General features: G+C 42.4%; 1 protein-coding gene and 1 pseudogene across 1 annotated transcript; both read left to right on the top strand.

Annotated features, from left to right (window-relative positions):
• The first annotated feature begins 979 nt into the window (after positions 1–979).
• LOC102132889 (taste receptor type 2 member 50) lies at positions 980–1,996 on the top strand. The gene has a single exon (XM_005570147.3). It carries the CDS (start codon positions 1,050–1,052, stop codon positions 1,947–1,949), a length of 900 nt encoding a protein of 299 aa, XP_005570204.3. The 5' UTR covers positions 980–1,049; the 3' UTR covers positions 1,950–1,996.
• A 7,189-nt stretch (positions 1,997–9,185) lies between these two features.
• On the top strand, positions 9,186–10,891 carry LOC102132505 (uncharacterized; annotated as a pseudogene).
• Positions 10,892–23,494: the final 12,603 nt, after the last annotated feature.

Genomic DNA, 23,494 nt, shown 5'->3' with positions numbered 1-23,494 from the left:
TGTGGTACTCAGGAATATTTACAAAATTGTTGAACATTTTAATTAAATAATAAATACTGAAACATTAAACATTAAAAAGACTTGAGAGTAAGTGCACCAAATGCTTAAGTATGAGAGATATGTTTGATGTTTGATACTTTTTTTTTTTCCTCAGTGGGAAAATAAGACTAATTTCACGTTGATGGCCTCCAGGAAACTTACTTCCCATTTTGGAAAGTATAAGAAAATAATTCCTTCCATCCCTTTGGAGTGTGACATCTCTCTCTCTCTCTCTCTCTCTCTCTCTCTCTCTCTCTCTCTCTCTCTGTGTGTGTGTGTGTGTGTGTGTGTGTGTGTGTGTGTGTGTGTGTGTGTGTATGTGTGTATTTATTTACGAGCATGGTAACTATAAATTCGTACAAAAGTATTGGTTAGCAGCAACCAGATTTTAAGGTGTATTGGTCTTCTTGTGGCTCCCAAGAAAACCTTGGATGATTTTGATTTAAAAGTTTGGACTCATTCTGTTTAAATATAGCACAAATAGTAAATCCATTATGGTGGTGATCCTAGTTATGACTAAGTTCTTTTAAAGAACAGACATTTACTGTATGAACTATTGACTTGAGGGTAAAATTTTCCTATCCAACAACTGACGTTGTTGAACTCAAATTATGTATAAGTTAAACAAGGAAAATATTGCAAAACATTGAAAGAGAATATGTCTTTATTTGCATGCTGGTAAATGAAAATTTAGGTTTCACTACCACTTCATTATGAATAATTCAAGCCCATCACAAGAACGGACATTGAATGAATGAGTTAATTTGAGCTGTTTTGAAAATAAGAATGTTTTCCATAAAGATGACATCAAACTCATCCATTAGCATAGGCTGGTACTTTCTTGTTTGACACTGGTCACAGTATTTAAAAGTAAAAAGAATGTTACTGCACATTCAGAAATCAGGTGCACATAAAATTTAACATCAGGGTATTAAAGAAATCACAGCCAGTGATATTAGGCTTGCATTTTCTTTCTTTCTTTCTTTCTTTTTTTTTTTTTTTGTTCAGATATGATACCTTTTCTACACATTTTTTTTTCAGTTCTAATATTGGTTTTATTTGTTCTTGGAAATTTTGCCAATGGCTTCATAGCACTGGTAAATTTCATTGACTGGGTGAAAAGAAAAAAGATCTCCTTGGCTGACCAAATTCTCACTGCTCTGGCAGTCTCCAGAGTTGGTTTGCTCTGGGCGTTATTATTAAATTGGTATTTAACTGAGTTGAATCCAGCTTTTTATAGTGTAGAGTTAAGAATTATTTCTTATAATGCCTGGGTTGTAACTAACCATTTCAGCATGTGGCTTGCTGCTAGCCTCAGCATATTTTATTTGCTCAAGATTGCCAATTTCTCCAACCTTAGTTTTCTTAATTTAAAGAGGAGAGTTAGGAGTATCATTCTGGTAATACTGTTGGGGTCTTTGTTATTTTTGGTTTGTCATCTTCTTGCGGTAAACATGGATGAGAATATGTGGACAGAAGAATATGAAGGAAACATGACCGGGAAGATGAAATTGAGGAATGCAGCACACCTTTCATATATGACTGTAACTACCCTGTGGAGCTTCATACCCTTTATGCTGTCCCTGATATCTTTTCTGATGCTAATCTTTTCTCTGTGTAAACATCTCAAGAAGATGCAGCTCCATGGTGAAGGATCTCGAGATCCCAGCACCACGGTCCACATAAAAGCTTTGCAAACTCTGATCTCCTTTCTCTTGTTATGTGCCATTTTCTTTCTATTCCTAATCATTTCGGTTTGGAGTCCTAGGAGGCTGCAGAATGAACCAGTTTTCATGGTTTGCAAGGCTGTTGGAAATATATATCTTTCTTTCGACTCATTCGTCCTAATTTGGAGAACCAAGAAGCTAAAACACATCTTTCTTTTGATTTTATGTCAGATTAGGTGCTGAGTAAAATACCTGAAACTCTCAACTTTCTAGATTCACAAGTGGGACATCGCGTGTGTCTTCTAGGAGAAAACAAACTGATAGTGTCTGGAACATTTTATACTTTCTATTGTTTTTTCTGTAGTGTGTGTTTTTGAGTAATTTCTGAAAGCATGCCTAGAAAAGTCTTTTACCTAAAGTTAGTCTAAAAATATATCTATATATGTGTCTGTGTTTGTGTATATGAAAGACTTAAAAGACATTGATAATAACATAATGTTAATCATATTTTCACAAGATGCCAAATTATAGAAAATGTGGTAAGAAGTTTCTCAGAATCATGAACCCATGTATATTTCACATATGCATATCATATTATCATGTTTCACTTGGAAAATTTAAGATCTTTACTTATAATTGTTAAGAACTGACACCTTATCTCAAAATCATTGCTCTTTTCCACTGATTTTTACCGTGCATACGTACCACAGTGTGTTCAAACATCTAATTTTTGTGATAGTAAGGATACTCAATTCTAAATCAATAATGAAGTTTCACCTTTGGGGTAGTTTTTATTTCATCATGAATTCTAATTTTATGTTCAGTTTATAGCCAAAATAATTATTGTCAGAAAAAAGATGCACAGAATAATATTCAAGGATGACAAATACATTTTGAACACATTTTGTATATGTCTACCATAAACAGTACTGAGGAATATTAGATTTAATACAAATATGTGAACAGCTGAAAAAAAAGTCATTTCTATAATATGGATGAAGAAAGAAACATGATTATGACCTTTTCAGTGTTGCCTTAAGTCTCAACCTGCAGTTAGAAAAGTCATTTCTGCAGTTTTTGAGTTAAAGGAAACCTTTTTTGAAGTTGAGATCTGATGTCAAATATTTCAGGTTTTTTTTTTTTTCTAAACCACCTCAGAGTCCCTGAATTGTAAATTATCTCCTCTATGTTCCATACATGAAATTCTTTTTAAACTTCACATAAAATAACTTGAATCTTCCCTACCTTAGAATAATACTCTATGTAAAAATAGTATAGAAATTATAAAAATCATTTGAATTAAACTTTTTACAAATGTTAAAAAGGCATCTATGAAATCTATATATTAATGATAGAAAACATCTTAAATATATGTTTTATTATAATCTAGTTGCAAATAATGCAGTGAGAGAATGTGTTGACATATTCAGTAAAAGAAAATTCTATTATAGGAAGAAAATGTATAACATCATTAAACAAGTAAATTCTATAAATTGTATTAATTCTTTGAGTTATGAAATGTTAACAATGTTATCTAAACCTTGGGATAAATCATCCCTACATCTGATTTAGTTATTTGTTTGCTTATCATGTATCTTTCCTGCTACAATGTAAGCCCCACAAAAGCAGAGATCATATAGATCTTGCTTGCTGTTGACTCCCAGGGCCTAAAAGACACCACATAGAATAGGTATTCAAGAATATTTTGATGAACAAGTAAATTGGTGAATAAAGGAGTAAACTATATGGGGGCGGTAAACCAATGAAAATGAAACTTCATCACAAAATCTAAAGTTGCATAAATTTTTCTTTTCTGGTTTCAACTTGAGGTTACAGAATTATCTAAGAAGAAGCATTTCTCAGAGCAAAAGTATGGCTAGTATACAATTGTAGGGGAAATATCACTATATGATAGCCCTGATGAAGCCATATTTGATGTGTGATGGGAAGATAATGTGGAACATGAAAATCAGATTGTACCTATTGTGATACATTTTAAAAAGCATATAAATATAAAATATTTTGGTATATTTGCATATAATTTTTCAGTTGTGAATGATATATTTGTATTGTGATATTTCCAGCTGGTTAGTGTATAAATGAAAATGGCATCTCATTAAAAAAACTGAGTTAGTTACCAACTACCTTACTAAAATGTAACTTTTATATAATATTTTAAAATCCTTTCTAAATGAACATTTAAAATGCCATATTACAAACCCACAGAAAAATGCATAAATAGTAATTATAACACTAAACGGATATCTTAGCCTTGGGTGTCTAGAACTAGAGCCAATGTCTGATGTTAAAGTGATAACATTTATTTGGAAGGTAAGTCCAGAGCAGCAGTGGCCGGGACACGTGGAAACTGAGGCAAGAGCAGATGTGAAACCATGTGTTGTGATGTATGATATGACTCTGCTGATGACCACTTCACAATGAGGTGAGAGAGACAGCATGGTGGTCATCAGATGTGTGTGCTTGACTCCCAGTACTTTTCCAGAAGGGCTACAAGGGGAAACCACAGCTGGCATTAGTCATAAAAGGGAAAGAAAAGGGAAAATGTATCTGCTCAGCTGTCTTCTGTCTTCTATTTCCCATTGGCCAGTTTCCCTGAGGCAGAACTACCATCTCTGCTGTTCTGCCTTCCACTACCCAGTCCCTTGGTGGTAGTTATGGAAGTCAAACCTCATGCCTACAGTGTGGTGTTCCATTCAAGTCCCAAATGGAAGGATGATCTGGATCAAGCAAGGTGCTGACCAAGAGAAGAGAAGACAGTCAAGATAATCTGAGGAAGGACAGGCTTGAGGGCAATACCATCCACTCCTTGTTCCACTCAGATTTGCTCATGTTCTCCAAACAAGGCTGGCTTTATGGGCATGTGACTTCACAGTTGCACAGGGTCTTGTGCTTAGAAGCACTTATGCTTAGAGGGGCTTTATGCTTAGATTAATCTTCTGCACTTGCTGTTTTGTTTTTCAGACAGAAGGTATTCCTTTGCTGAAGAAGGAATAGTCTTGCACTAATTCCCTAGGAGTTTGCTCTCCCCTCTCCTATGGACCTGTGAGAGGCATGCACAGAGTCCTATAATGCCCACTATGCATGCCTGTAGCAGCTTTGAATTCTGTTACTTCATCTGGCACAATGGGCAAGCAACTTGGGCCAGACTCTATATCTGCTATAGAGCCCATTTTGGTTCTCAGGTCGACATGAGGCAAGTAGTCTTTGCAAACTCGTTTAGTGAGTCAGAGAAATATCCTCAAATGTGGTATATGTTGAATTCAAAACCCCAATAGGCCCCCATAAAATTAGGTTTCCCTTTTAGTGATAGGAAATATGTATATGGCAACATGCCATTTACTTTAAAAAGGATGTTTTGACAAAAGGACCAGAAACATTGGACCCCTATAAACTTCATCTATGTTATAGGTCTTTGAATCTGCGAACTTTATGTCTCTTCTTCCAGTATTTTACTTCTGTTCAATGTTACAGTATTTTACTTATACTTAAGGAACTTGCCACTTCTTGCTTATGAGTACCAATTTATGTAACATTATTAATATATTGAATTAACATGATATTTTTCAAAATGTCGATTAAACTGAAAGCAGAAGTGACATAGCCCTGACATAAAACAGTGAAGGAGTGTTCTTTTTTTTTTTACCACACCAAAGCAAATTGTTTTGATTTTCCCCCACAATGTGTGTAGATCAAAAAGTATTCGTTAAATCAAAAGCCACTTACAAAGTGCTGGAAACCACATTCTGCTCAGTGAGGATACCACATCCTAGAGCAAATGTGCAAGTGTGACTTAAGTTTACGCTAATGTGCGTTCTTCCTATAACCCACCTGGTTCTGACAGAGTCCAGTTAGGTTAACTGAATAAAGATATAAAATGGACCACCACCCCCTAGAACTTTTGAGTTTTTTTCTGTGGCAGTAAGCAATTCTGTTTCCTGGAGAATGCAGTTATTATGTTTTATTCATTTTATTGCCAGGAAAGTAGAGGTTCAGAAGCCTCCCCTTGGTCGTTCTTACAATAATGTCCCTTGGTATACAGGTCAGGAAGCCATGTGAGAGTCCTGCCAGCTGTTGAACCTGTCGATTTCAATTACACTTTTGGGAAGGGGTAACTACGATAAATCCATTAGATCGGGTTTGGGTTGGACGTGGGCCAAAGCTCTATGTATCATCTGATCTTCAGAAACTCATACTCCAGTCCTATTGAGGTGGCTCATACCTGTAATCCCAATAACTTAGGAGGCCAAAGTGGGAGGATCACTTTAGGATGAGCAGCTTAGGCAACATAGTAAGAATCTGTCTGTAAAAAGAAAAAAAAAAAAAAAATAGCTGTTTGTGGTAGTGTGTACCTGTAGTTACAGCTACCCAGAAGACTCAAGCAGGAGGATTGCTTTAGCCCAGGAATTCGAATTTGCAGTGAGCTATGATCGTGTCATTGCACTCCAGGCTGAGCAATCAAGCAAGATATTGTCTCTAAAAAGAGACAAACAAAAACAACAAAACAAAAACCAAAAAAGGGCCAGGCACGGGGGCTCATGCCTATAATCCCAGTACTTTGGGTGGCCAAGTGGTTGGATCACTTGAGGTCAGGAGTTCGAGATCAGTCTGGCCAACATGGTGAAACTCTGCCTCTACTAAAAATTAGCCAGGTGTGGTGGTGTTGCACCTGTAATCCAAGCCACTTGGGAGGCAGAAGCATGAGAATCACTTGAACCCGGGAGGCGGAGGTTGCAGTGAGCTGAGATCATGCCACTGAACTCCAGCATGGGTAACAGAGCGAGACTCCATCTCAAAACAAAACAAAAGAAAACAAAAAACCCAAAAGTAAAAACTTCACTTTACCCCATGAACCACTGTGTCTTTTGAGGTACCCAGATGTTAGTGTTAGTTCAGTCTCCAAACTTAAAAGTCTCAGATAATATGGACGTGTGTTCTTTTCTCTGAGGACTGTTATCTGGGGAATAGCTACAGGTCCTTGAGAAAGCAACATAAGACACACCCTGAGTATTCTCGCAGTGAATTTTCAATGTCCTTCATCAAGAGGACTTAAGATTCCCTTTAATCACTGAACTGTGCTTCTCTGAATTGGCTCAGTCCTGAGAACTGGCTGAGGGTTTTTGATTTTCAGTGTCAAAGACTGACCTCAGGAATCATCTTTTTCAACTCTTTACCCCCTTGGTTTATAGTTATTTAGCAAAATATGAAGCTTCTTCAACTATTGGCCTATCAACCCATTTCAATAAGGCTGTTGTCACCACTTCATTGAATCTGACATTTGGAAGATCACTGGTGAGTCTGTGTTGCCAGTGGTTAGTCTTCGTGTTGCATGCTCTATGAGCAGTACTGAACATAGTTTATTTGCATTTCAGGATGCTGCCCTCTCCTGATTTTATCCTTGTTCACTGGGCGCCACTTCTCAGTCTCCCTTGCTAGTTCTTTCTCTTGTCTCTGAATTGAAAATATCACACTGCGCAAGGTCTCAATTCTTCAGTCTTTAATCAATCAGGCTTGTTTTGTTGGTGATCTCATGCAGTCTCCTTACTGATAATGGAGCCAAATTGTTCAATAGAGAGGAATAAGGCTGGTTATTCATAAGTATTCATATATATTATTTATTTATGTTCATCTATTTACATATATCTAATTATGTAAACCTTTTTTCTTCAAATGTCAGTTGCATTTAAAAGTAACAGGACCAAAAATCTAGGGAGAAGGTCAGAGGATTGATAATATTTTCACTTGAGTTTCTGCCTATTCAGAGTGATAGTGACTCAGTACTCAGTATCTAGTTTAGTTTTATTTAAAATAACAATGTAAAAATTGATAGACTGATAGGCAGGGGATTATCATTATAGACATAATGATCTAAGTAAAGAAATAAATGGATAGAATTATGATTGATAAACCCATTTTTTATTTCTTGCATTTGGTACAGTTAGTGTCTCCAATATCACAGTAATCATAATTCTTAACTTTTTGCTCTATGATCAATTAATTATGAGTTAATTTTTGTGTGTGGTATAAAATAAGGGTCTAAATTTATGTTTTTTCTTTCTCTTTTGGCTCTTACTTTTTAGGTAAGTTCATCTGGTCATGGCCTTACTTTCTTTGTGCTGATGATGTCAACATTTAATCCTTCAGCTCAGAACTCAACTCTGAAATATTCAACTCATATTTGAATATATAATAAGTTGATTATTGTTCATGGAATAGAGAAGAATGCAATGCATTTCCCCAAGTAGATGTCAGCCTGGTTTTAAAGTGCATGTGATTTCTTTTTCTATTCTACAGTGCCTATTCTCTCATTCATCAACTTTCCATATAAATGCTGGGTCATTAAGACTTTTTCTTCCCTTGGTCTGCTTGCTCATCTCTCTGCTAATACTGTGCTGTCCTGAATATTTTCATTTGAAAATCTTAGAAGTATGTTAGACAAGCAATCACTCTTTTTATAGATGACTAAAAATCATTAGACATTTGTCATTTTTACTACGTATGAAAAAGTAGTTTTTCTTGCCTAAAACAACCTGATTTGGGAATTTATGTGCTGTCACAGGATTAGCATCTGGAAGTGGTAACATTAATGTCATTTTAAAAAACATGTGTCATATTTCCTCTTATTCCTTTCTGCCTTGACATTGTGCAATAGAGATTTTAAAAATTATTGTATTCATATTATTAAATATCAATTATTGGTTTTATTTACTACTCGATTAAATTTAATAAGCCTACTCTCTCTTGGTGTAATCACATGGAATGGGCTCAACTCCCCAGTTAACAAGTGACAGCACATGTAAAATATTGTCTACCAGGTAAACTCATTGAACACTTACTGTTCAGACTGTGTTTTGGTGTCTGGCTCCCTAAGCACCACTGCAGTGACACAAAATAATAGACTTTCAGCAGAAAAAGTTTTGGCAAATATATTGCATAAGCCATTTAGATACAGTGAGTCATTCTTATTACTTGGGATGGTGGAATCCCTTTGAAAATGTAAGTTACTAATACAAACAAAGATTGAATTTTGTAAGCAGTCATTTTTAAGAATAAGTAGTCTCAGGACTGATAATATTAACTCACTTATGCACATCAGGTAGAATTTATTATGACAGATACTAGAAATGTACAAAGTGAAGTTAAAAGGTAACTCCTAGCAGTACATCTTACTCCCTGGATTCTCTAATAAGATGGATGTTTCTACTTTGCTGTTGCCTTTTTGAATAGTTCAATTCTAGCATTAGTACTGCTGTGTGGGAGGGAGTGTGTGTGAACAGAGTAAGAGTTGTGACAATCAAGTCATAGAATAAAAGCTTGGAAATTTTAGAATCATGTAAACAGCTTATGAATTGAGTATAGATTCCCAGTGCTGTCAGTCTCACCCATCCTTCTATCCACATGTGTGGATAGGATTCCGTGGCTTTTGAGGATGTGGCTGTGAACTTTATCCAGGAGGAATGGGCTTTGCTAGATTCTTCTCAGAAGAATCTCTACAGAGAAGTGATGCAGGAAACCTGCAGGAACCTGGCTTCTGTAGGTGAGAATGACAACACATTTCACTTAATTACAGAAGTATTTCCCTATCATCAGTGCTATTTGTGATTTGGAATGTGGCAAGGGAATGATTTGGTGAATAAATCAGGCATGGGCACTGTGTACAATGAACATGAAATCTAGTAATGTTTCTATAGTTTGTAATAATTCATGATTATTTTGTGGGTCTGCATTTTAGGAAACAAATGGAAAGACCAAAATATTGAAGATCACTTTGAAAAACCTGGGAAAGATATAAGATAATTTGCATTGAGAAGGGGAAATAAAGTCCTCTGAAGGAATCTTAGCATGTCATGAACTTAAAAACAAGCAATCAAAACAAATAAGAGTCACTTGAAATTTGTTTCTTTTTAGAAAAATTTCACCCAAAATGTAACGTACTTCAGTGTAGCAGTCAGTGTTTGGAAAACAGTTTACTTGAAAATAGCACTACAAAATTGTGTATATGAATCTTACTATTTTGGTCATAGCCATGCAGGTGGTAGCTATGTTTTCAGTAGTAACCCATTTAATTTCAAATAATTCAGTCATGGCAAAAAAAAAAAAAAAAAAAAAAAAAAAAAGCATTTTCCCTGGTATTGGTAGCAGTGTAAGTCCAAGACCTATTAATAAGTAGAAAGTCATTAAACCAAGCAATAACAATGTGCTTGTCATTTTTTTACAGAAATAATATGGTACAGAGACTGTGTGAAAGCAAACAAGGTAATCAGTATGATGGACAAGTTGTCAGCCAAATTCCAAATCTTGATCTGAATGAGAACATTTCTACTGGATGAAAACAATGTGAATGCAGTATTGGTGGAAAAGTCTTTGTACGTCATTCCCTCCCTAATAGGCACATCGTAGCTCACTCAGGATACAAACCATATGGGGAGAAGCAATATAAATGTGAACAGCGTGGGAAATTCTTCGTTTCTGTTCCAGGTGTTAGAAGACACATGATAATGTACAGTGGAAATCCAGCTTATAAATGTACGATATGTGGGAAAGCTTTTTATTTTCTCAATTCAGTTGAAAGACATCAGAGAACTCACACAGGAGAAAAACCCTATAAATGTAAACAATGTGGTAAAGCGTTCACTGTTTCCGGTTCTTGTCTAATACAGGAACGAACTCACACTGGAGAGAAACCCTACGAATGTAAGGAATGTGGGAAAACATTCAGATTTTCTTGTTCTTTTAAGATGCATGAAAGGACTCACACTGGAGAAACACCCTATAAATGTACCAAATGTGATAAAGCCTTCAGCTGTTCCACTTCCCTTCATGACCATGGAAGCATTCATACTGGAGAGAGACCCTAGGAATGTAAACAATGTGGCAAAGCCTTTAGTTGATTGAGTTCCCTTTGTAACCACAGAAGTACTCATACTGGAGAGAAAGCCTATGAATGTAAACAATGTGACCAAGCCTTCAGTCGCCTCAGTTCCCTTCACCTCCAGGAAAGAATTCATACTGGAGAAAAACCCTATGAATGTAAGAGGTGTGGTAAAGCCTACACTCCTTCCAGTCACCTTACTCGCCATGAAAGGAGTCATGATATAGAGGCTGGGTGTAGTGACTCAGCCTATAATCCCAGGACTTTGGGAAGCCAAGATGTGTGTATTGCTTGAGCCCAGGAGTTCATAACTAGCCTGGATTAAAACAATGTGAAAAAACCTGGGAAACATGGTGAAACCGTGTCTCTACAAAAAATACCATAATGCCAGGCACGGTGGCTCACGCCAGGCACTGAGGAGGCTGAGGCAGAAGAATGGCATGAACCCCGGAGGCGGAGCTTGCAGTGAGCTGAGAATGCACCACTGCACTCCAGCCTGGGCGACAGAGTGAGACTCCATCTCAAAAAAAAAAAAAAAAAAAAAGAAAGACAGAAAGAAAATAATTAGCTGGCCATGGTGGCACATCTCAGTTGTCTTAGTTCTTTGTCAAGGACATAAAAAGCCATGGGGGTTGGGGGGAACCCTGTGCATGCAGATCACGAGGTCAAGAGATGGAGACCATCCTGGCCAACATGGTGAAACCTCGTCTCTACTAAAAATACAAAAATTAGCTAGGTGTGGTAGCATATGCTTGCAATCCCAGCTACTCAGGAGACTGAGGCAGGAGAATCACTTGAACCCAGGAGGCGGAGGTTGCAGTGAGCCGAGATTGTGCCGTGGCACTCCAGCCTGGCGACAGAGTGAGACTCCATCTCAAAAATAAATAAATAAGTAAATAAATAAATAAATAAATAAAGCCCCTTGAATGTAAGAAATGTGGTAAAACATTTACTCTTTCCCATTCCCTTGTAAACATGAAAGAGCTCACACTGCAGACAATCCTTATGAATGTAGGAAATGTGGTCAAGCCTTCAGATTTTCCTGTTTTTGAAGATTTGGGAGGACTCAGAGTGGAGAAAAGCCTTTTGAATTTAAATTTGTGGTAAGGCCTTCAGTTGTGTTAGTTCCATTTGAAGACATCAGCTCATTCCTGAGAAAAACGCTATGAATGTCCCGAATGTGGGAATGTTTCATTTCTCTCATACCCACTGAAGGACATATGAAAATGCACACTGTAGCTGGCTGGACCTTGTAAATACAAGAATGTATACAGGATTAAAACTCTAATAGTTTAGAAACTGCAAGAATATTTTCAATTTTAACATTTACTTGAAAAGTCATGTGAAAACTCCCACTGGAAAGAAGTTCTATAAGTGAAGCTTTTCTAATTTGGAAAGCCTGATGCAAATTAATTATCGTGCAGTGCTTGAAAAAACTGTATGAAATCTAACACAAGTTACAAGTGTATTGTTTTCATCAGTGGCTCATTCTTAAAGAGTCTTGAGTATGCATTTCACCTTGTTTTGCAGGGAAACCTTGAGGTGAGAGTTCTGTCGATGCTCTTTAAGCAGTAGTACTTGAATTTCATAGAAAATGATATTTTCTTAAGTTTGTTGGTAGAATTTTTGTCTCTTCATTTGATAATGTGCTGGATTCATGGTTGAATTTTGATGTTTTTCTAATATGTAGGTAAGTTTAATTTGTTTATTTCATTATTATTATTTTTTTTTTGAGGTGGAGTCTCACTCTGTTGCCCAGGCTGAAGTGTGGTGGTGTGATCTCGGCTCACTGCAACTTCTGCCTCGTGGGTTTAGGCGATTCTCCTGCCTCAGCCTCCTGTGTAGCTGGGACCACAGGTGCCCGCCACTACGTCCAGCTAATTCTTTGTATTTTTAGTAGAGACAGGGTTTCGCCATGTTGGCTAGGCTGGTCTTGAACTCCTGACCTCATGATTTGCCCGCCTTGGCCTCCCAAAGTGCTGACATTACAGGCATGAGCCACTCCATCTGGCCAGGTAAATTTCATTTGTATGTATTGTCCTGTGATTAATGGACCAGTGAATAATGATTGTGAATTGTTGGGATTATCTTACTAGCCTCATTTGGCAAATTTTGATTATCCCTTGTCCATTATACACATTCCACCTTTTTTTTATTAAAGGAAAAACTACTCTTGATGTGAAGATGTTTATTTTTTGCTAATAATGAGTTGATATTAATTCCTAAGTACATAAACTTTACCATAGAGTATCATCTCGTGAGTTCTTTGCGTCTGTTGCCCTTTATTCATTATTTCTGTCTGTTATTTGGATCATTCACTTCGAATGAAGGAGAGAGAATTGTAATAGGACAATATGTTGCAACCAATCTGAGGGAGGAAACATTCAGTCTCTCAGTCACATATGATAGCGTTGGGCTTTTCATCGATGCCTTTGGTGTTGTAGTAGATAGTATTACACCATTATGGCATTATAATTTATATATTGTATTTTACAGTATTACAGTCTTACCAGTCAGTGTCACGTGATCCAGTTCCCTACCAGCCAACAGACAAACCAATCACATCCTCCTGTAGGAACAAAGGAGCATCCTCAGCCAGGAGTGGTGGCTTACGCCGGTAATCCCAGCACTTTGGGGGGGCTGAGGTGGGCAGATCAGGAGGTCAGGAGTTTGAGACCAGCCTGACCAACATGGTGAAATCCTGTCTCTACTAAAAATACAAAAATTAGTTGGGCGTGGTGGCATGTGCCTGTAATCCCAGCTACTCAAGAGGCTGAGGCAGGAGAATCTCTTGAACCCAGGAGGCAGAGGTTGCAGTGAAAGTCGAGATTGCACCTTTGCACTCTGGCCTGGGCAACAGAGTGAGACTCTGTCTAAAAAAAAAGAAAAAGAAACCATTACAATGAACACATTTTTGCCAATGAGAAATAAACTTGTTTATTCTATGTTTTCAGGGTTCAATGAACTCTTGGAAAGCGTTTTCTGCATCCTGCTGGTTGTGTAAGTGTTTTCCCTACAAAAAGTTGTCAAGATGCTTAAAGAAGTGGTAGTTGGTTGGCGAGAGGTCAGATGAATATGGCAGATGAGGCAAAACTTCATAGCCCAGTTTATTCAACTTTTGAAGCCCTGGTTGTATGACATGTGGTCAGGCGTTGTGGAGAACTGGGCCCTTCCTGTGCCGGCTCCAGATGCTGCAGTTTTCCGTGAATCTCATCGAATGGCTTGGCATACTTCTCAGATGTAATGATTTCACCAGGATTCAAAAACTGCAGTGGATCAGAAGACAAGCAGCTGACCACCAAACAGTGACCATGACCATTTTGGTGCAAGCTGGACTTTGGGAAGTGGTTTGGAGCTTTTTCTCAGTCCAACCACTGAGCTGGCTGTTGTATGAAATCCACTTTTTGTGGCATGTCTCAATCTGATCAAGAAATGGTTCATTGTTTTTTCACAGAATAAGAGAAGACGGCACTTCAAAGGATGCTTTCTAAAATATTTGGTCAGCTCATGAGGCACCCACTTATCAAGCTTTTTCAACTTTCCAATTGGCTTCACATGCCAGATGACCATAGAATGGTCGACATTCAGGTCTTCGCCAACTTCTCGTGTGGCTGTAAGAAGATCGAATTCAGTGGTTGCTCTCAATTGGTCGTTATCAGCTTCCGGTGGCTGCCCACTATGCTCCTCATCTTCAAGGCTCTCGCCTCCTTTGCAAAATTTCTTGAACCACTGCGCTGTACATTAACTAGCAGTTCCTGGGCCAAATGCGTGCATATTGTGAGTTGTCTCCCCTGCTTTAGGACCCATTTTGAACTCAAATAAGAAGGTCGCTTGAATTTGCTTTTTGCCTGACATTATTTCCATAGTCTAAAATAAATAAGTCATTAGCAAAAAAAAAAAAAAAAAAAAAAGGCAAGAAATGCCCATTAAAAGGATGAATAACATAACCACATTTATTTAAGAGGGTATTCCAGGATCAAACAGCAAATTCCAAGAATGCAAAAACTGCCATTATTTTTTTACTCACCTTATAGTAATTTGTGTGATTTCTTTTTTTCTTTGTTAGCTTGGCTTGATAGTGACCAATTTTGTTGATCTTTATGAAGAAACAGCTTTGTTCTATTGAGTTCTTCTGTTGATTTTCTGTTTTCAGTGCCATTGACTTCTCATCTTGTTTTTATTTCTTTTGAGTGAATTTGGCTTATATTGTTCTTTTTCTTTTTCTTTTCTTTTCTTTTTTTTTTTTTTTTTTGAGACTTAGTTTCTCTCTTTCGCTCAGGTGACCTTGCTCTGTCGCATGAGGTCAGGAGATCAAGACTATCCTGGCTAACAGGGGAAACCCCATCTCTACTTAAAATACAAAAAATTAGCCAGGCATGGTGGCAGGCGCCTGTAGTCCCAGCTACTCAGGAGGCTGAGGCAGGAGAATAGCATCAACCCAGGAGTTGGAAATTGCAGTGAGCCGAGATCGTGCCACTGCACTCCAGCATGAGTGACAGAGCAAGATTCCATCTCAAGAAAAAAAAAAAAGAAAACATATTAGCTGGGCGTGGTGCTGCATGCCTGTAATCTCAGCTATTCGGGAGGCTGAGGCAGGAGAATTGCTTGAACTGAGAGCCGGGAGGCGGAGGTTGCAGTGAGCTCAGATTATGCCACTGCACTCCAGCATGGGCTACAGAGTGAGAATCTCTCTCAGAAAAAAAAAAAAAAAAAAAAAAGGAAATATATATATATATATATACACACACACACACACAGACACACACACATTTTTACATATATATAAATATAAATATATATATATATTTGAAGTATTATCTTATGAGAGCAGGTGTTCCGGAAGACATCATTTACATACAGAATCTGAATGGGGTCCCATGTTACACCTGCCATTTTTTCGTCTTTGTAGCTGGGCTTTTCTCCTCTTCTCTGCTGGACTCTGCTCTTTCCCACAAGGTCTTCAGAGAGTCTGCCCTGAATCCTACAACTAGGAGATGAGAAACACAGAGTGACACCAGCAGGAGACCATAAAGATGTGGTGATAGTTGTCCTCCTCCTGCAGAGTCCAGAGCAGGGCACTCCTACCACTGGTGCGATAGCTAAGCCTGGGGGCCAGCATGCCTGATGATAGTCTGGGAGTGCTGCAGTCAGGGTCCCCACAATGGGCACCCAGCCTGTGCCCTTGCAATCTGCATAACCGTGGCCATTGTCACCTCAGAGCCCCTTGGTACATATCAATGCATCCTACCAGAGCTGCATGTGAGGAAGGAGACCACGTGAGCCCTGGGAAAGAGCTGAGGCCCTGCAGGGGGAGGTGGCCAGGACCAAGACCTGATGCCCGTGTGGATAATCATCCGTGGATGTGAGTGGCACGATGGGGTCAGTTCCCGGGTTCTGCTGCTCCCCCTCCTCAAAGATTAGGGCCCGAGCAGGGGCTGGCATGTGTGTGGCACCTGGAACTGTAGGGCCACCACCCATGTGTGAGGCCATCATGGGGACCTGAACACAGTGTCGTCTGCAGACCCCACCCATCCATTGGCCCCAATTCCTGGCCAGCTTCTGCCAAGGTGAGAGGGTGGAATCTGGAAGGTGGGTGTAAGCTGAAGCCTGTCCCCCAGTGGCTGACATACAGGGTGACACTCTCTGTGTGGGGGAAAGAGAGATCAGACTGTTATTGTGTCTATGTAGAAAGATGAAGACATAAGAAAGTCCATTTTGATCTGTACTAAGAAAAATTCTTCTGCCTTGAGATGCTGTTCATCTGTAACCCCAGCCCCAACCCTGTGCTCACAGAAGCATGTGCTGTGTTGACTCAAGGTTGAATGGATTTAGGGCTGTACAGGATGTGCCTTAGTGAAAATGTGTTTGCAGGCAGCATGCTTGATAAATGTCATTGCCATTCTCCAGTCTTGAGTACCCAGGGACACAGTGCACTGCGGAAACCCTCAGGGACCTCTGCCCAAGAAAGACTGGGTATTGTCCAAGGTTTCTCCCCACTGAGGCAGCCTGAGATATGGCCTCCTGGAAAGGGAAAGACCTGACCATCCCCCAGTCCGACCCCCATAAAGGGTCTGTGCTGAGGAGGATTGGTGAAAGAGGAAGGCCTTTTTGCAGTTGATATAAGAGGAAGGCATCTGTCTCCTGCTCATCCCTGGGAATGGAATGTCTCAGGGTAAAACCTGACCATATATTCTATTTACTGAGATAGGAGAAAACCGTCTTATGGCTGGAGGTGAGACATGCTGGCGGCAATACTGCTCTTTACTGTATGGAGATGTTTGTATAAAGTCAAACATCAATCTGGCCAACGTGCACATTGAGGCACAGCACCTTTCCTTAAACTTATTTATGACACAGAGTCCTTTGCTCACATGTTTTCCTGCTGACCCTCTCCCCACCACTACCCTGTAATCCTGCCACATCCCCCTTGCTGAGATAGTAGAGATAGTGATCAATAAATACTGAGGGAACTCCAGAGACCGGTGCCGGTGCGGGTCCTCCATATGCTAAGCGCAGGTCCCCTGGGCCCACTTTTCATCCTCTATACTTTGTCTCTGCATCTTATTTCTTTTCTCAGTCTCTCATCTCCACCTTTCGAGAAATACCCACAGGTGTGGAGGGGCAGGCCCCCTTCACTCTGATGCCACCCTTGCCCTCACCTAGCTCTCTCATACCTGGGATTCTAAGGGGTCTGCCCCAGGGTTGCATGCCCACTGCCAATCAGAGGTGAGCACGTCGATGCCTCCTGGATGTGGGGTTACTGGTGATCAAGGCCTGGTAGTGTGTGGAGGATCTTCTCAGAGGGGCCATGGGGCCACGGAATGGGATGGGGCACTAACTCCACCCTGCACAGGAACCGCAGTCCGCAGTCAAGCCGGCCCAAGTATTCCAGGTGCTGTCCACCCCGCATGCACACGTCCAGGCTCCAGGTGGCCTGGCAGAGAGGGATGGCCTGGTGGGCAGCTGAGAAGCCAGAATGAAGGGGACGTGCACTGCCATCTGCAGTCTGGCAGCCAGGAGCAGGGAGGCTGTGGTCTGGTGAGCGAGGGGGATTGGGGAAGAGCGGGCAGCCGAGTCGCCTGATTTACCAGTGAATGAGCTGTGGGCGGAGCTGCTCCTGGCTGAGGGCTTGGGTTGGGGCAGTATGTTTGGACCTCCTGGGCTCCAGGCTGCCAGCTGCCTGCCCAGGGTCTGAATGTCCTACTGTGACCTGTTTCCTCACCTGGCCCAGAGGACAGATAGGGAAGGCTTGTTTTGAGGATAAGGCAGGGTGATCCCTGTAGGCCCTCATTAGCTTGCCTGTCCTCCAGGTCTTTTTGATTTCTTTTTTCTCTTCTTTGTTATGAAACTCTGGAGAATTGTCCTCCAGCCTGTCTTCAGCTGGGGAGGTAGAAAGGCTGGACCTTGCCCTTGGCTTCAGGGCCCCTTCTGGGTGCCCCCTCCTCCTAGGGTTTTTAAAAACATATACTTTTCAACATACCCTGTACCTGAGAGAGCTGCAGAGAACCTCCTGCGTGTCCAAACCAGAACACTTTGTTCCTTGACCCTCATCACACCCCAAAGCCCAAATCCTTTCAGGTGGCCAGCTTCAGACAAGAGTCTGAACTCAATGCTTGTTTTCTGGGGTCTACACAGGCCCGTATGATGGGGCTATCTCCATTCTACCCCTGTGCCTCCCCCAATCCATTAGGAGCCTCAACTCCAGTGATCCCTAACTGGGAGCAAGGTTCCCCAGGCAAGGAATGCAGCCCTCCCCAGGATGCTGGCATGGCCATGTCCCAGTGGACATCAGTCCTGGAGCAAGAGGTCCAAGGCAGGGAGTTTCACCCCCCATTTCACCAGGTGTGGTGACCTTTCTGGGTTCCTAGCCTTCAAGATGGGATTTTTACACTGTACCACAGTGGGGGAAACTGAGGCACAGGGCTGGTGAGCAGTAAAGAAAGAAAACCTCTGTGACTAGGAAACATGTCCCTTGCCCAGCACAACCGCTCCAGGATAGCACCCTTTGGGATGTACCGCTGAGCTGTTCTTGGCACGTGGCATGGCAGCTTGTGGAGTTGGGGGTGGGGGTGCTGGCAGGAGCAGGTAATTTTGGACCCACCATAGGGAGGAATGGGACATTGTCCCTTTCCCCACACCTTGGGCACAGCAGCAATTTTCTTCTCTGATGTGTGTGGGCACCAATGCCTATGTGGGTGTGGGTGCGTCCTCCCCTTTTGTTGATGAACCTTCCCGCAGCCGTTGGGGTGGGTATGGACACCACGTGTGCCTGGCAGCAGGGTGGTGCCTGCGGAGGCTTGGCTACTATATGTCTCACTGCCACCTCCCCAGGGGAAGGAGACCCTGTGCCCTTAGTGCCCCTCATACCCAGTCCCTCACATTCGTCACCTGGCATCCCCCTGCCTGATTCTCCCAACTCAGCCCCTGCCAGGTTTCTCCAGGGGCTGTGGGCCCTGGGATGGGATCAAAACTGTGCTGCCTGCCTCTGCCTGAAGTCGGGGATTCCTGGCCGCTACTGGCATCTGGTGGGCAGGGTATGTGGGGAGGTCAGGGATCAGTTTTTCCACTCCCCAGCCTGCACTGCCTACGTCACCAGGTGTAACTGGCCTGGATGCTGATCTGTGTCCTCCACAGTCCCTTGATGCATTATATTGAAGCCAATCCTTGTGTGAATGACAAGACCTGTTGTTACCACCTGGATCAAACTAGAACCGAAAGACTGTTGAACTTGGGCCCAGAACCTGGGGCTGAGGCTGCCATGACCACCCTGTTCTCTTCCTTCTGGGGTCCCCAGGAAGCTCCCAGGACTGAATGATCCCCACAAAACCCAGTGGCCAAGATGGGAGGCCTGGAGTTCAACTCCCCCCCGCCCCTACCACCACAACCAAGAGGCCCCCATGGAGGTTGGCCCTGAGCTGTGGGCCCCTGTGGGATGCAGGCTCCCACGGATACTTCAGGGGATGAGCATGGGTCCTCCTGGCTGACGGGAGCCTGGTGGGCACTGGGCGTGTGGGGTCTGTGTAGGTGGGTTGGACAGCACTGGGCCTAGCCAGGGAGCCAGGGACTAGCGTGGCCAAAGTGGGCAGCAATATGTTGCCAGAACCAAAACTACAGTGCAACTAGCCCAGCTGGTAGGGAGAAGGAGGCCTGCCTAGCAGGACCATCCACCCCTGTCCTGGCCCCAAGCCCAGACTGCCTGCCTGTACTGGACATTGCCTTGTCCAGGAGGCCTGGGCATGATGGTCTGCTGGTGTGTTCCTGGGTTCCAGGCCTGGGTGTTCCCTTGGGAGCTGAGCATCCTCTGGGCAGAAGGAGGGTCTGTGGTCCACTGTTTGAATCTGCCCCTGGGGGTGTGCCCCCGCCCCAGATTCTCAGCCCACATGGGGACGTGGCCAGGGCTCCTCACTTGCTCTGTGGCTCCAGTTCTGATCAGCTCACTTGGTGATTCTGAAAGCTTCCTCCCCAAAGCTTGGGTCCTCATCTGTGGGAATGGGGTGTCCCAGGCCCCCTGCAGGCAGGAACCCACCCCCAGCTTCTCTGGTGGGCCCTTCTGGGCTTTCTTACCTACTGGCTTCTGAGACCCAGTTGGCCAAGCTTGGTGTCCTATTTTTATTTTGGCCTTTTTCTCAGTGTGTGTTTTCTGTAACTACTGATGTGTAGAACCTCTATATGAGTTTTAGGTAGAGAATCTTGCCCACCCAGAGGTCCCCCACCCCAGAGAGCCTCCATTCAGCACCCCCGGGCTGGTCCTGCCTGTGCTCCGCTTGGTGTGAATGTTGAGTGTGATCGATCCACACGGCTGCTTGACCCTGCATCTCCTTCCTTCTTGTTGCTGAGGCCAGTTTTGTTTTCTCTTTCTCCACCTGAACTGCAGTTGAAGCCAAGATGAAGGATGAGAAGTGGTTGCTAAGAAGGACCCTCCTGCAGTGAATCCGCTGTGAGGAGGCTACGCTGGCCCAGCTTGTCCTTTCCTTCTCTAAGCTCATTCCAGAGGTCGGCAAGGGGCAGCCTGTCCCTGCCTGCTCTTGTGGCCCGTGAATCAAGAATGGATTTTACATTTCCAAAAGGTTGAACAAATAAAAAAAATAACACTTCATGACACTGAGACGTTTCCATGTCCATAAGTAAAGTTTGATGGGGGTGCAGTCATGCCTATCTCTTCACAGGCCACCTGCAGAAGCTGCTGTCATTCAGCCAGGGCAGAGATGCATTCCTGAGACAAAGATCAGCTGGCAAAGCTGAAAATAGTGACTCCCGGCTCTTTAGAGAAACAGTTTCCAGTCCCTGGTTTAAGGGTTGTGTGGCAGGAAACCAGGATCTTGGTCAGATTGTTCCTCACTCAGAGCCTGCTGTGGCCTTCGCTAGTATGTCTGCAAAGTTTGAGTGCTATGGTGCCTCTCATGGGGACGTTGAGCTCTGTCATGCTAGTTTTCAGGGTGTCTGCCTCATGGTCATGTCTCACCAACAGAGACCCTGTGGCCAGATTCAAACTAGCAGGAACAGTTGGTCTTTGGCAGCAGGGACACCTTAGAGCTGAGCTGCCACCCACCCTGAGGTGGTCCCATGACATCCACTGTCTGGGTCAAGGTTGGGGCAGGACTGGTGTCCTGAACTGCTGTGCGATGTGGATCGTAATAGCCAGGGGGGAGAGGGGGCTGCTATTACTCCCCATATCGCAGGGGGTGCCTCACATCCCTGCAATGTGGATCGTAATAGCCAATCACTCCCCCCTGCAATGTGTGTCCATTATTAGCAGTCTCTTTTGTTCAGGATATTAGGAACAATTTCATAGGTTGTGTGTACACAGCCTGCAATCGGAGAACAAATACCATAATCTACACCTCCGGATATTAGGAACCATATCACACAATGGGTGTACACTTTTTGGGAGATTTGGGGTAATGTCGTCCTGTGTTTCCCTGAGTATTCGGAAACACATCACAGGGCGGCTGTATACTCACTACTCTCTTGGCAGGAACATCGTACTTTACCTACTGGAAATTACGAGTAATATCACAGACTGGATGTCAAGCCACTGTCATATTGGAAGTAATATCATGCTCTCCCCCACAAGTTATGAGCAACAATAGCACAGGGGGTTGTGTACCTTCTCCAGTAGTGGGAGTAGTATCATAATTTCTTCCTTTAGATGACAGGAACAATATCACAGAGTGGGTGTACACACCGTGTGTTTTTGGAAGCAATGTCATTATCTCTTCTTCTAGGTTTTATGATTCATATCACAGGCGGGGTGTACATCCCTTGTTGTATTGGATGGAATCTCATCCTCTTTCAACCTGTATCTTTAGAAAAATATCCCATAGAGGCTGTCCATCCCTTCAATATTTGTACTAATATCATCTTCTCCTTTCCTGGATATAAGAAACACTATCACAGGAGGGGTGTACACCCCTTGCAATACTGGTAATAATATCACCTCTCCCCTGTGGTTATTAGGGACAAAATCCCAGGGTGGCTGTAAGGTTCCTACTTTATTGGGAGTAATATCATCCACACACCCCCTGGATAAGAGGAACCATATCACTGAAGAGGTGTCCACCCCCTTCGATATTGTCAGCCATGTCATCTTCTTCCCACCTGGATATTAGGAATGATACCCCAGGGTTGGGGGCAGTGTACACCCACTGCCATATCGAAAGTAAAAGCAGCCTCTTTCCCACTGGATATTAGGAACTATATCACAGGTGTGTGTGCACCTTCTGGGATATTGGGAGTACTATCAGCCTCCACCCTGCTGCATATTAGGAACAATATATGGGAGGGCAGGGTGGTTACAGCCCCTGGGATATTGAGAGCAATATTCTTCTCTTTCCCCTGTACAGTAGGAACTACATCACAGGGGTCTGTACACCTTCTGCGATATTGGGATTAATGTTATCCTCTCCCCTACTAAATGTCAAAAACAGTGTCACAGAAGGGTGTACACTCCTCGGGATATGGCCAGTAATGTCATCGTCTCTACCTTTGGATACTAGGAACAACATCACAGAGGGTGTGTACACTGCCCTGCAATATTGGGCATAATGTTATCCTCTCTTCCCCTGGATATTAGGAACGATATCCCTGGTGGTGGGAGGTGGAGTACATTAAGAACAATATCACTGGGTGGGTGTACACCCCCTGTGATATTGGGTGCAGTATCATCCTCTCTTCCCTAGGATATTAAGCACAATATCACAGGAGGGGTGTACAGCCACAGCCCCTGCATTATTGAGAGCAATAGCATCTTCTCCACTCTCAATATAAGGAACAATATCCCAGGGTGGGTGTACATCCCCTGCAACACTGGGCATAATGTCATCGTCTCCCAACATGGATATTGGGCATAGTGTCACAGGGGGTACACGCCTTCTTCGATATTGGGAGCAATATCATCCTCTTCCCTCAGGATTGTAGGCAAAATACCGAAGGGGTTTTACAACTCGTGCGATATGGGCAGTAATATCATCCTCTCCCTACCTAGATGTTAGGAACTATATCACAGGCGGCTGTACATTTCTTGCGATATTGGGAGTCATATCATCCTCTCCCATCATGGATATTAAGAACAATATTACAAAGGAGGTGTACACCCCCTGCATATTGAGAGAAATATTATGCTCTCCCCTTCGGGATATTAGGAACAATATCGCAGGAGGTGTGTACAACCACTGCGATATTGGGAGTAATATCATCCTCTCCCCCTGAATATAAGAAACAATATCACAGGAGGATGTACACCCCTTGTGATATTGGGAGTCATATCATTTTCTCTCCCTCTGGATATTCGGAACAATATCACAGTGGGTGTGTACACCCCCTACGATATTACCACTAGTATCATCGTCTCCCTCCCAGGATATAAGGAACAATATCACAAGGGGCTGTACACCCCCTG

The sequence above is a fragment of the Macaca fascicularis genome, chromosome 11 (genome assembly GCF_037993035.2).
Source record: "Macaca fascicularis isolate 582-1 chromosome 11, T2T-MFA8v1.1".
In the NCBI taxonomy this organism is placed as follows: Eukaryota; Metazoa; Chordata; class Mammalia; order Primates; family Cercopithecidae; genus Macaca; species Macaca fascicularis.
The sequence above is the reverse complement of the archived record's forward strand: the minus strand, read 5'-3'. Positions and strand labels throughout refer to the sequence as shown.

What these genes read in the sequence shown, in the direction of transcription:
- LOC102132889 (XM_005570147.3), top strand. Translation starts at nt 1,050, where the DNA reads ATGATACCTTTTCTACACATTTTTTTTTCAGTTCTAATATTGGTTTTA.